Source organism: Octodon degus, unplaced genomic scaffold (assembly GCF_000260255.1).
Source record: "Octodon degus isolate 3935 unplaced genomic scaffold, OctDeg1.0 scaffold00120, whole genome shotgun sequence".
NCBI lineage: Eukaryota > Metazoa > Chordata > Mammalia > Rodentia > Octodontidae > Octodon > Octodon degus.
This window is the reverse complement of record NW_004524696.1, coordinates 7,485,600-7,500,455: the sequence shown is the minus strand read 5'-3', so window position 1 is coordinate 7,500,455 and position 14,856 is coordinate 7,485,600. Positions and strand designations below refer to the sequence as shown.

General features: G+C 34.7%; 1 protein-coding gene across 7 annotated transcripts in view; it reads right to left on the bottom strand.

Moving 5' to 3' along the window:
* The window catches only part of Atp9b (ATPase phospholipid transporting 9B (putative)), a 449,279-nt gene that overhangs the window by 368,410 nt on the left and 66,013 nt on the right, over positions 1-14,856 (bottom strand). For all 7 annotated transcript variants that reach the window (XM_023700057.1, XM_023700058.1, XM_023700059.1 and 4 more), the window contains exons 3-4: positions 10,151-10,301; positions 6,650-6,763 (exon numbers count right to left, since the gene is read on the bottom strand). In XM_023700057.1, coding sequence (XP_023555825.1) covers positions 6,650-6,763; positions 10,151-10,301 — 265 coding nt within the window. The remainder of the gene's footprint in view (positions 1-6,649; positions 6,764-10,150; positions 10,302-14,856) is intronic.

The window sequence follows — 14,856 nt, the reverse complement described above, 5'->3', positions numbered from 1 at the left end:
AAAAAAAAAAAAAGAAATTTAGTTCTCAAGTCTTAAAATTTATATATACTTAAGCCATTTCACTTTCAGAAAATTATCCTAAAAGAAAAAAATTCAAAAAAAAAGAAAAACTCAAAGATCTCAGCTTAATTATGAAAAATTGAAAACAACCTAAATAAACCCAAATTAAAAACTTGTGGTACACTCAAATGATGAAACAGAATATTTACTTGATTCAAACAAAACACTAGTTCCTTCATTTTAGACAATTTTTGTTATATTCATTTAAGTTTGTAAATATTTTACAATGTGCAATCTATTATTAATCTCATATTTTATATTCATTTCAGAAATATTTTTCTAAAAGTCACTGTCTACATCTTATATCTTCCACATTTAAATATCTGTCTATAATTTTTAATTTGCTATAGAATTATTGATTTTCAATAAAGTTAATAGTGAGTAAAAAAAAAAAAAGAGAGAAAAAGAAAACATTAGCTCTAACACTTCACTGCTGCTTAGGTAAGAAGACAATGCACCATACACATACATTCTAGTTACAACTACATTTCAGCACCATTAAAAATATGCACCTAGGAATCCAGAAAATATACTTCTATGCAGCCATTCCCATGTAACAAAATATTACTATAGACTCATTTATGATGTAGAACTAATTACTTACAATTGTTTTTGACTCACTTTGAAAGTCAAGAGAAAAAGAGCAAATACCAAGCATACTTTATTTACAAATTGTAGATATTATTTTAAAGTGTTTTTTAATCAGAAGAGTACATCAAAAACTGTGAAATTTTCTGCACCATAAATATGTTCAAGCCCTATGTAAAATTTGTCCCTTCTAATCTTTTTTGAACCTCCCAAACATACACAGTACACCGTTCAAATAACTCTTAAGTTTTAAACATGTGACTTTCAGAGAAGACTCAGGACATAGGAGAACCTGTACTGTAACATCCTGTAACTCAGTGATGTACCAAATTTTCTGATCAAGAAGATTCTGGGGCCAAAGAGGAAAGTGATCGATGACGTACAGTGTGCCTAAGGAGAGTCACATGGAGAGAAAACATTCTCTCAGGTTTTGAAGGAGAGCAAATTGGCCAAGCAATGGCCCTGACTCATCCACATGGCTGACATTGACAAAGGATCTACAAACTGTGGTAAAGGGTTTTAGGATAAATCCTGAGGGGATTTGACTGAACTTGTCAGATAAAAAAGTTACATTGCTGTTATGTAGGTCTTGCTTTATCTTGGTCTTATCCATCTAGCACAAAAGTATAATAACAAGATATGAAAAGTAAAGCCATATTAATATGCTGAGTTGTAAAGGGCCCAAGTCAACAACTTCTGACATTGCCAGTCCCACTACTATTATGGTCTACTTGACTATATTGGATTATTTTGCTGAATTCACACACCTAAAATATTTATATGGCAATGGAATACCCATCTCTGACAAAACAAACAAAAAAAGGGTATACAAATGAACAACCATTTGGTATCTGTATACACAAAATAGGACAGATATACTTTCTCTTAATTCAATGAGAACATAAATTTGGACTATTAGTGTTTGGACAGGCTATCATGTCTGCATCTTGTACTATGAATAACCACTACAAAGACAACAATATGAAATGAATTAATTATTGAAATTGTCCTATTAATCGGTTTTGAAACTGTCTCATTGGTATTTGTTTCTCAATAACATTAATTATAGATATATAGTGACTTAAAAATAACAAATGTTCATTCTAAATGCAATATTTATAAACTACAAAACAAAATATGCTCTCCTCCTCCTCTTCCTCCTCCTCCTCTTCCTTCTACTCCTCCTCCTCTTCTTCCTCATTCTCTTGCTCCTCCTTCTCTCCCTCCTCCTCCTCTTCCTCCTCCTCCTCTTCCTTCTACTCCTCCTCCTCTTCTTCCTCATTCTCTTGCTCCTCCTTCTCTCCCTCCTCCTCCTCTTCCTCCTCCTCCTCTTTTTCCTCCTTCTCCTCCTCCCTCCCTCTCCCTTTCCTTCTCCTTCTCTCTTTTTCTTTTTTGAGTATGGAGAATTAAACATCGTGCTTGCCAGGCAGGCACTATGGCACTGAGCTGTCTCTCAGGTTCAATGCCCAATTTCTTTCTTTCTGCCCTTTAAATTCTCCATGTTTTAAACACTGACTTTTTTTTTCTTTTTTTTTTTGGTATTAAAATAATTTTTTAAAAAAACAAAATATGCTACTTCCTAGTATTTCCAAGAACTCAAGCAGTCACTGAAAATAAGCCCCTACTTATAAAGGAATATTAGAAAAGATGGAACAAAGAAAAAAATTCTCTAACTTCTAAAAATAGGAGCTAAAAACACTCAGAGGCTGAGAGTACAGCTCAGTAATAAAGCACTTGCTTAGCAAGCTTGAGGCTTAGGGTTTGATAGGAAGATGGGCAATATCACTCTCAGGAAGACACAGAAGGCTAGTCACAGCCAAAGACTGCTGAAATTACAAGCTCCTTTATTATACATTTCAAAATCAGTATTTTATCTCAATAAAGCATAGATGTGAAGAATCAGAAACAGCCAAGAGGTACTACCACCATTATATCTACCTCCAGAACAATTTCATGAGCAATCACCCTATGGTCAGAACAGGAGCATAAAGCAAAATGGAAGATAAGAAAGCTGAGGTCACTCTTTGCTTCTTAACCAACAGTCTAAAATCAATGGACTTTAACAGTTTGTATCTTCTGTTTTTTGTTTTACTTCAGACACTCACACAAAAAGGTCTGGATAGAAGACTTTTTAAAATCAAATGTGAAATCAAAGTTCCAATTATGTGCTACTACCAAAGTAGCAAGAAGATATTTTATATGGAAGAAATCATGCTAATTCAGAGTCAAGCTAGGCATGATGACACATGGTTTCAGCTGATGGCAGGAAGATCACGCAGAGTTCACGGCCAGCATGGGCTATATAGCAAGCTCAAGGTTATTCTCCATCATATACCAAGACCCTATCTCAAACAATAAAAATAAAAAGTATAAAAATAAAATAACAAAAACCACAGTCGTAATTTTATCTGAAAATCTTGATAAATTTAGTCTACCTTATAAATTTTGATAGAAGCATTACAATCTGTTTTATTACTGATTATACCAGCTTTACCTCAAAGAATTGTTCTAAAAGCTAAACAACATGAATTTTCAGTTTACACTTTTATTATATAGGAAAACATAGGTCAGTTCTGAGCAAAAGCTACTAATATTGCCTACTAACAGAAGAGTATTAATTAAGCTATTATTGTCAAGAACATCCCAGTTTTAGTTAGAAAGCAAAGAGTGAGTTTCAAGTAACTTTCTTTTTAAATAGTGGACAATAGACATAAAATTTTTAAACCACAGCTATAAGATGACTGCGTTCTTTATGGCAAGGTCTTGTCTAAGAGAGATATGGAAAAGTTAACTAATACCTTTCTCTTGAACAATCTAACATACTTTAGAGAACAGGCAAAGAAAAAATAAAGATATTATAAACATAAATGTACATAAAGATCATATATATACATATAAATGTATATATATCATGTTCATATACACCTTGGGCATACAGAGCTAAAATAAGCTGGCAGAGAAAGACCAAGACCTCCAAGAAAAAGAAAAAAAAAAAAAACCAAGCACTTATAAAGAAATCTCTGTTAAGGAATATTTTCTTTTACTTAAAAAGAGATACCTTTAAAGGACAGGACTCTGTCTCTTGCTGGGGTCTGAAGCCATTGCTGGGCTGTACCTACTTAGGTGCCTCCATGACACCTTTCCAGCTTCTGAAAGGCACAAAGTTGGAAACTCCTGGCTAGGACTGCCAGGCTCTGGAGCCAGTGTGGAAAGTAGGTCAGCACCCTGAACCCCACCCCCCAAGTTGCTAATTATAGACTCAGTATTTAAAACACTGCTTGAGTCTGGAGAAAACATTAAAAAGAGATACCTATGTTGATTTTAGAATTTGTAACCTTACAGTTTCCAATAAAGTTCTTCTTTTGGTTTTTGGAGTTTTGTTTGCTTGCTTTTTGTTTTTGTTTTTAAAGACAGAATCACACTATGCAGTTCAGACTAGCCCAAAACTATGTAGGCCAGGCTGGCCTCTAGGCTCACATTCATGGGGATCCTCCTGCATCAGCTTCCCAAGTACTCAGATTACAAGTATGTAACACCAGTCCCAACTAAATAAATTTATGTATATCTACTCCATGTTTAATGATTCTGTTTCACTATATTAACAAAGATTCTTCTACTCAGAATGTCTGGGTTATTTTTCTTAAACATCATGCTTAAGATTAAATAGTACTATAACATGTGTATAGGATAAGCACAGTTTAAAATAATCCAGTTATAAATGTTTTTTATCATATTCTGTAGGGACTTAAAGTTCAACATATCAATACTTGATGAAAAATACCTGTTCCATATTATGCCTAAGATGTTTGATATGCAGACAGATAGTGAGTTTAAGCTTAACAGACTAAGTTGTTCGATAATAACAACAATCTTGTCTTCTGGATGGTTAACAACCTAAGTATGCAGACCAAAATTAGAGAAAAAGGAGGGCTGCAAGGAAAGCCAACATTTTGGCCCTAGCCTTCTAAGGTCAATTAAGACTCAGGACATATGAGAACTTGTACTGTAACGTCATGCACCTCGGTAGTGTCCCAAATTTTCTGATCAAGGAGATTATGGGGCCAAAGAGGAAAGTGATCGATGATGTAGAGTGTGCCTAAGGAGAGTCACATGGAGAGAAAACATTCTCTCAGGCTTTCACAGAGAGCACATTGGCCAAGCATTGGCCATGACTCATCCACATGGCTCACATTGACAAAGGTTCTACAATCTGAGGTACAGGATCTCAGGATAAATCCTGAGGGCATTTCACTGATCTTATCAGACCCAAAAGCTACAACTCTTGTTGCATAGGTTCTGCTTTACCTTGGTCTTAACCATCCAGTAGAAAAGTATGAAGACGAAATATAGGAAGTAAAGCCATGATGTTATGTTGAGCTGTGGGGAACTCAGGTCAATAATTTCTGACATTGCCAGTGAAACAGAAGACCCATTGCTATTAAGGGCTACTGGACTCTTTTAGAATATTTTGCTGAGTTTACACACCTATAATATTCAAATAACGGAACTTGAAAAAAAAGGGGTATACAGATGAATGTCCATTTTGTATCTGTGTATTCAAAGTGGATGGGATAGATATATAGCTACATTCTCTTAATGAATAGAATGATTTGTTCTAATGGTGTTTGTAAATAGGATCTCAAGTCCACATCTTGTACAGCGATTAACCACTAAGAAGAATGTATGCAGTGTGTTAGTTATTGAAACTGTCCTAGCGATTTGATTTGAAACTGTCTCATTGCTATTTATCAATCAAATTATGTTAAGAAAATAAAAAATAAAATAAAATAATCCAGTTATACATTTGAGTTTTTACATAATTTTATCAAAAATAATGGACAGTCTTAGTGATCAATTATTATTCCAATAGGATAAATTCCTCGGATAAAAATGTTTATCTATTTTCAAAATCTTTAATATATATTAACTATCCTTTAAAAGAGAATACTGAAATATTTATCTTGAAAGTTCATGACCACTATAGTATTTCATTTACACATGTTCAGCAATATTTATCAATCTTACTAACTTAATATATTCAATTGCCCAGTAATTTTTTATTTATATTTCACATAAAGTTAATTTCATTTCTCAGGTTATCCCACTATGAAATCTGTAAGAACCAGAAGTTACAAAACTACTCTCAACAAGGCTTTACTAATGACAAGCACTGGACCTGTCTCATATCAAGGTCTGTTCACTTCCCAGCTATCCTGCTTTACTAGTAGAGTTTCTATTGGGGGAGGGGCTTACACAAGCCAGCAAAATCAGCTCATTAGCAGACCATCCAGTTCTGAAGTCCATACATGAGGGGTGAAAGGGCAGCCTCTACACTCTGCTTTCTTCAGATCATTTCATCCACTTTGTATCCTGCCAAGACTCCTCTGACTATCTACTCAAAAAGGAACAACTAAACAGGAAGCAACGGATTTTTCTATTATATATACAAGCTAAAAAAGTAAGGAAAATTATCAACAAACAGCATAAAACCAAGAATATGCTTAAAATGAAAACAACACTGAACTTTCAAAAGCTACCCATTGAATTATCAACCAGAAATTGTACTGCAATTAAATACAGTAGAATGTTCACCATTAATGGAGTGTCAAGACAGTAAATGAAAATCACAATTCCCATCATCATTTTCAATTGTTCCTTAGCACAGAAGGGAGGGAGACAGGAAGACAGACCTTGCAACCCATAAGACAAACGCTGAATACCCCAAACAGGACACTTTATCATTCCTCCAACTAAAAGGACCTACAGATGCCAGCAGCTTTCAGGCAGTACAGTACAGTGCCTTACACTACCTACAGGGCTCAAAAGTCAGGACTGAGTCACAGAATTTGTTGAAATCTTTTAACAATGTTCAATGATACACAACAACATCATGATTAAAAATCTGGTCAATTTACTATATGTATAGTTAATAGATCTCAACTTCTAAAACTATATTCTACTTATTGAAGAATTAAGCTTAATTTTAAGTCTTTTCTTTTACCAGAGGAGCCCAGTAGGTGTAGAGGTAGCCTATTTTCAATGCAGGTACAAACTGGGAGCAGGATACTATCAGAAAATAGAGATTCAGGAAAAACTTGAATTGTTCATATAAAACCTAAAAAAGAAAAGAAAAAAGTAACACATTTCCCTCAAGTGAAGATTTTAATACTCAATTAAATATTTATATTTAGCAAAATATATAAAGACATTTTCTTCAAACAGTGAAAAGGCTGATTCACCATAACTTACTAATTTTGATGCTGACTTTCCAAGGCTATCACACATACAAGCAAATTATTTAAGGCTATCACACATATAAGTAAATTATTTTTAAGACAAACTAAAAAAATTTAAAAGGCAACATAGCCTTTTTTTTTTTTTTTTAATGTTCCTTTTTTTGTATTTAGGACAAGATGTACAGAGTTTACAGGGTGTACCAGGTGCTCACTGCATAGAGCCTTTCTATTACAATAAAAGAATTCTTCCCTAGAAGGATTTGTTTCCTTGTACAAAATTTTTAGTTTTGCACAACCTATACATCTTTACATATATATTAAGCAAATCATAGTATAACCTTCCCAGTGTTAGCAAGTCTATGAATATACAAATGTGTATATTGATGTCAACTCAGAAATTCTTACAATGGAAAAGTCATATTAATCTTACCTTTATAAAATGGTAAAAATTTTAAAAGATAGCTGTGAGTTTTACCATGAGCATCCGGCTTTACATAGATTGAATGAGCAAGCCAAACTTGCATAAGTATGACTGTATAAGATAATCTTTTACACTTGTTTCTCTCAAACACACACACACACACACACAAATGGTTACTACACAAAAATATGTAAATAGTAAACCAATTTTCAAGATGATCTATATACTACTCTTGGTGGGCTTTTGGCAGCTGATATTTAACACTACTTTCAAATATAAAATTCTATCACTCAATAATTGGGTTTGTTTTTTTTTTTTTTTTTGCACCAGGGATCCAACTCTGGACCTTGCACTTGCCAGACAGGTGATTAATTATGCAAAGCTACCTCCCAACCCTCAATAAAATTTTAGAAACAGACCATTCTTTGTACTTTTAAATTCAAATGTAATTATCATTAAGTATGAACACTCAGGGGCTACAGAGATAGCTCAGTGGTCTAATAGCCTGCCTGACAAGTGTAAAGACTGCGATTCAATCCCTGGTACCACATGCCCTGCCAGCCCCAGAACCCTGGGCACGCTGAACCAGCCGCTGAGACCTGGCGTAGTGGTGCACGCCTGTAATCCCAGCACTAGGGATGCTGAGACAGGAGGATCACTACGGGTCCGAGCTGCATAGTGAGACCCTGTATCAAACTCATAAAAAATAAAAAATTAAAAAAAAAAAAAGATTTTTTTAAAAGATAAGAAAACTCAAAATCTGGCTTATTAATAGACCTCTATTTACAAATGCCTCAAATTATTAATTTAAATTAAAAATTAGAACAAACCTTATGTTTGTAGCTGAGAATAATTCAAGTAGTAAATTAGCATTACAAGCACATCCGCAAACCTGCCAATTGTAAAACAAATTCCCCCCAATGCCGCTTCTTATGCAAAGTGCACAGTACAGCAATTCCACAACAGTAGAACAAAAATTAAATATTTACTGTGGGCTTAAAGTGCTTAGAAGCATTTGCTGGCATATAATAAAGTTATCTGCATCATTATACAGTTGTATCTGTGACTAAAAAAAATCAGTTACAGCAGTAATACTTTTATATTTATAATCATGTTCAATTACTGTCTAAAACTATTTTGAGTTATTTCATAAATTAATCACAGCAGGAAAGAAAGCTCTTTTCCTCAGCAGTTTCTTTAAAAATCTAGGTATAAATTATAACTATCAGCAATTCAGAAACTGCCATTTGTGATAAAAATGGCATAGAATTCCTGCTGTGCAATTACTTAGGGTTTCTAAAATACTACATTTTAGATGAAAAGATTAATATCAGAGACAATCTAAAAAATCATGCACATAGTAACTACTGTACAGACCCATGAACAGGTATTCTCAGGATACAACCAATCCAGGAATTTACACTGATCAAAGTTAAACTTCACTGGGCCAGCCAAATAGCTCAGCAGATTAAAGCACCTGTTTCTGCAGACACAGAGGCCTCAGTTCAATCCCCCCAGTGCCCTGCCAGCCCCACCCGCGGGGAGGGGGGGGCGCACTGAGATGGTGATTGAGACTGGGCATGGTGATGCATGCCTGTAATCCCCACTCTTTGGGAGGCTAAAAACAGGAGGATCCCTATAAGTCTGATGTATGCAGTGAGACCCTGTAGACCTTGTAGACCCTTACTAAAATATAAAAAAAAAAAAAAGTCAAACTGTACTATTTTTAAACCACTGTAACCAATACTTTATTGTCTACCATCAGATTTGTATATTTTAATAAAGAAGTGCATTAGCTATCAAATACTTCTCAACCAGTGAATGGATGAGAATAGGAAGGAGGAATAAACAATGTCCAATATATGATTATTTAAATACAAACACATAAAATAGAGCTGGGGATGTAGTTCAGTAGTAGAATCCTTGCAATGCATGTATGAGGATAAATCACCAGCAAACAAAACAAACTAATAAAGCAACTTTCATTCCACATAATCAAGATCTTTTCAGGCAGAACAGAATAAAAGTCAATAGCTAGAACATATCAGAGACTTGGATATAGAAATATAATCAGTTATGTGACGACTGAATTTTCTCAACAGCTGAATAAAAATATATCAGTAATATCAATAGTATCAGTACCAGCTTCCTCTTCAAAAAAATACATAAATCTACTAAAATAGGAAACTACATATAAAAAGCAAAAATTATTCCACTAAGGTCATGTACTCATTTTATAATTTCACCCAAAAGTACCACTAACAACAAAGTAACAAAATATTTCAATTTTGGAAATTCAATTTGGCCAATACCTAATTAAAGATTACCAATGATTTAATGCTATTACAAGGCACGAGATTCATAATGTGAAGTAACTAAGACATCTATAACATACTAACAAATGTTTTTACTGTGTCAATTTTGTATAAAAAAACTATTTTACTTTCTTTGTGAAAGTAGTATCAGTGCCAGGCTTTCAACACTGCATTACACTTTTATCTCCAAACATTACCAGTCCATCAAATTTTTTTTTTAGTTCCTGATCATTTCACTCAGCTTTTCTTCATTATGTCTATACTATTCTATTCCTATAATATAAATACATTTATTAACAACTGAAAGCAACCATCAAAATGTAAATTTTCTGAAGTCAATGACCCATTAAAATGCAAATGAATTATTTGGCAATCATTTGAGAGAATAAAAGCACAAAACCAGAAGGACACTGAACTGGATGCTACACAGTGAAATACTCAAACCAGAGTCTCCTTAGGCACCTTCAAAAGATGTGGAGAAGCTAGCAAAATGTAATGTAAACCTGGCCTTCAAGAATGAACAGTCTTACCCCAGGTATAAAGGTAAGTATGTTGTATTTTTGATTTTTTATTGAATTCTTGGGATGTTTCTCTTCACACTTCTCAGGACATCCAAGCCACACCGTGCGTGCTTTCAGTTCTTTCTTTCTTTGACAAATATTTAGCAGCCAGTCACAGCAACTGCACGAAACAAGAAATAGATGTTGTACATTCTTGTTTTTAAGTGTGATTCTACATATTTAGAGTCAATGCTAACTATGTACAGGTATTTATCAGCCACTAATGACATATCTAATACTAATCAGAGCAATTTTTCCTCAAAGTAAGTCAGTTACCTCAAAGTTGAATGTAACAAAATAATGATGTCTTGGTTACTTTTCTCTGATTGCTGAGACAAAATACCCGACAGCCAAAATGAAGGAGAAAAGGTTTATTTAGCTCAGTCAGTGCTGGTTTCAGTCAGTACTGGACTAGCTCCAAGGCAGGGTAGCAACTGCACAGGGGCAACAGTTCAGAGCAAAGCAAAAAGTGAGGAAGCAAGCCTCTTTTTTCTTTTATGTGGTAAGCAGGCTACCATGCCCCACCCCACCCCAGGACAGGTGAAGCCCTCACACCATCTGCATGTCTGTGTCTTACACAGGATAAGGATAGTTTACAAAGTAAAGACTCTGGCTCCCTGCTGAGTTGCTTAAACTTCTAAACTTCTCAAGTTGACACAATGTACCAACCATTACAAATGAATATTGTATAAATGTGCAATAGCTTCTAGAACCCTATTGGAATGAGCCTTATTTAGACATTTTATTAAAAAAAAAAAAAAAAAGCATTAGCAAAATAAAATCACTCTGTAGCAATTGATTCTCTTTATCAGTGATAGCAAACCTTTCAGAGCTTTCAATGATACAATAACCCACTGCTGCAAGGTCCAGAGATTTGCCACCACTGCCTATAAGTTAAAAACAGGTACAACTATGGACTACTGGTAATTCTCAATATAGCATGCAGTGATTTGATCAGAAATGTCTGTATATTTTAGTTGATCCAAGATGTGACTCCCTTCTCTGAAGCAGTCATCTTTTTCTACTCTTAAAAAGTGACTTTTCAACAGCATGGTGACGCATACCTGCAGTCCCAGCACTTGGGAGGCAGAAGCAAAAAGAACTGCCACAAGTTCAAGGCCATCCTGAACAATATAACAAGACCCTGTCTCAAAAACAAAAAAGTAACTTTTCAAGTGGCATTAATGAAGACTTAACGGTTCAACATTTAAAATAAATATCAATCCTCACTATATGGAATAGTCTTATAATAAAAACTTGGTTGTACTTCCACATAGCCATCATCCATGCAATACAATTTTTTAACTTATATAGTTACCCTACACAGCTAGGATTCCATGAGCATGAACTCATTCTGTCCTGGCTATCACAACCACTTGAGATAACTTCAAATACGTCAGAAAATGATGAACAGATACAGAACTCAACTCCATTAAACTCAAAATAATCAAAAATCTAAACCAGTATTAAAATTTTGGATCAACTCAAATTTCCAAAACATAGAGAAAAATTCAAAATGGTTTATATGAAGAAGTAACCTGAGGATCTAATCTTCTGAAGGCATTCAAAGCTAGAATCCCAAGCAACCTTAGTAAGAAAAAAAAATTTTGTTCGTATGTATTTGGTTGTTGCAGGGTCTCATAGTGATCCTCCTGCTTTCAGCCTCTCCAGCACTGGGATTATAGGTATGTGCAACTACGCCTGGACTCTGGCCAACTCAACGCACCTAAGGATGGGGCTAGCACGGCATGTGGTACCAGGGATCGAACTACGGTCCATGCACTTGCCTACACTTGCCTAAGCAGGTTAGTCTGCTGAGCTATCTCACCAGCCACCAATAAGTCAAAAAATCTTAACATCACTTTTGTTACCAAGTAAGTTTAAAAGCTAATGACAAACTTTCTATGAAAATCAAAATATAGAAGGAATGATTATACATGGTTGACATACTATAACATATCTCAGAATCACTATGCTAATCCTTCACTCTAATTACACTGCCATCATATTTAGAGATAAATCACTTTTCAAAAACATTTAAAACTTACATACATTTACTTTATAAATGTTCCATACAACATAAAATGATGAGGGTCTGAGAAGATAGCTCAGCAGCATAAGGGCTTGTATGGCAAGCGCAAGATTCTGAGTTTGATGCCCAGGACCAAAAAAAAAAAAAAAAAGAAAGAAAAGACAAGAAAAAATAAATAAATAATGTGATGACATTTGTCTGTTGTATGAGTGTGTGTGTGAACTGCTAACATCATCCACTTGATTTTGAGACTTGCTCAAACAGGACCTTTACAAACTGGATTTCAGAAAATGGAAAGATACTCCTTGCTCCTGGGTAGTAAGAACCAACATTGTAAAAATGACCAGACTCCCAAAATTTTATACAGATTCAATCCAATCATGATTAAAATACCCTTAGTATACCTCAAAGATCTAGAGAAAACATTCTTAAAATTCGTCTGGAACCAGAAGACACCTAGAATATCAAAATCAATCCTGGGCCACAAAGGAAAGGCAGGAGGCATCAAAATTCCTGACTTAAAATTAAAGCTTAAAGCTACTGTGATAAAATCAGCATGGTCAATGTATTAATTATTGAAACTGTGCTAGTAATTGGTTTTGAAACAGTCTCATTGCTATCTGTTTCTCAATAAAATTATTTTTTAAAAATAAAATAAAATCAGCATGGTACTGGCAAAAAAAAAAAAAAAAAAAAAAAAAAAAGACATGAAGATCAATGAAACACTAGACCATGCAGACACAACTACAAACACACTCAGTCACCTTATCTTTTTTTTTTTTTCCCCCCCTTTATCCTATATTTAGGACAGGGTCTCACTACATAGATTAGACTCATAGTGATCCTCCTGTTTTCAGCTTCCTAAGCACTGGGATTACAGGCATGTGCCACCACATCCAGTCTAGCCACCTTATCTTTGACAAAGGGACCGAACATATTCACTGGAAGAAAGATAACCTCTTTAATAAATGATGCTGGAAAAACTGGCTTTCCACAAGCCGAAGGCTAAAATTACATCCATGCCTATCACCATGCACTAAACTAGTCAAAATGGATCAAAGATTTAAATATTAAAACAGAAACACTAAATCTTCTGGAGGAGAAAGTACATAGAAATCTTAAACACACAGAGGTAGGTAGAGAGTTTTTAAAGAAAACCAAACTGTACAGGAAACACTTCAAAGAATCAAGAACCAGGATTTTACCTTTTTGATGAAACTGTCTCATTGTTATTTGTTTCTCAATACCATTAATAAAAAATTTTTTAAAAAAGGATCTTGCCTTTTTGAAAAGTTGCTGCACCTCAAAAGAAATCACCAACAAAGTAAAAAGAAAACCCACAAACTGGGAAAAAGTTATAGCAGACTTCCCCTCAAGAAAAAGGATTTCTATCTAGAATGTAATATAAAGAATTGTTCAAAATCAGGCCTCCCAAATTCAAAGATCCAGTCCAAAAACAGGCATCTGAGATGAATATACACTTTACAAATAAAGACTTATAAATGGCAACTAAGTACATGAAAAAAAAGTTCAACATCATCAGTCATTGAAAAGATGCAAATTAAAATCCTAAGATTCCATCTTAAACCAGCAAGAATGGCTATCATCAAGAAGTCAGCCTGTTATAAATGCTGGAGAGACTGTGGGAAAGGGGAATTCTTTTCCACTCCCGGTGAGTGTGCAGACTGGTACAACCACTATAGAAATCAGTGTGGAGATTCCTCAAAAAGCCAGGATTGGAGGTCCCATTCAAGGCTGCTATTCCCCTAGGTATTTTTCCAAAGGAACTGAAATCATAATACCACAGCAATACATGTGCGTCCATGTTTACAGTAGCACAATTTGTCATAGCTAAATCTTGGAAATAACCCAAATGCCCATCAAGTGAGAAACGGATTAAAAGGATGTGGCATTTTTACACAACGGAGTATTACTCAGCTATAAAATAAGATAAATTTGAGGCTTTTATAGGTAGGTGGATGCAACTAGAGACTATACTGGTAAGTGAAATAAATCAGACTTGCATGTACAAATATCGTATTGTTTCACTAGTGTGAGAACCTGAGAGAGTAAAATCTCAAAGGTACAATAGATACCATGGAAAGGAATCTGTTTAACAGAAAAAGACAAAAATGAGAGAAGATAAAGTTTTATGTATATGTGCAGGATATTTTGGATAACTGTACTGCTGATTTCTGCTGCTCTATTGAAAGGAGCAGTTAATGCTTGTTATTTTTTAAGGTTTTAATTTTTCTTTCTTTTTATTTTTTTTAAATGTATTTGGCACAGGGTCTCAGTACACAGCTTGGACTCATAGTGATCCTCCTGTTTTCAACCTCACCAGCACTGGGATTACAGGATTACAGGCATGCGCCACCACGCGGCATCTCCGTGGCCAACTCAGCACTTGTAGGGACAGGATTGGCGTGGCCTTTGGGGCAGGGGATCAAACCCTGTCTCTGAGCTGGTCTAAGCAGATACTTATTCCACTGAGCTATCTCACTAGCCCTAGTTTTTAAATTTTTAAAGTTTTTCTTTTTAATTTCTTATAAGTTTTTTAAAACCAATATGCAGTTTTATATCTGGTAACGTAAACAACTAATTTGAAGATAACATTATACAATACAAAAATGATTGCCAAATT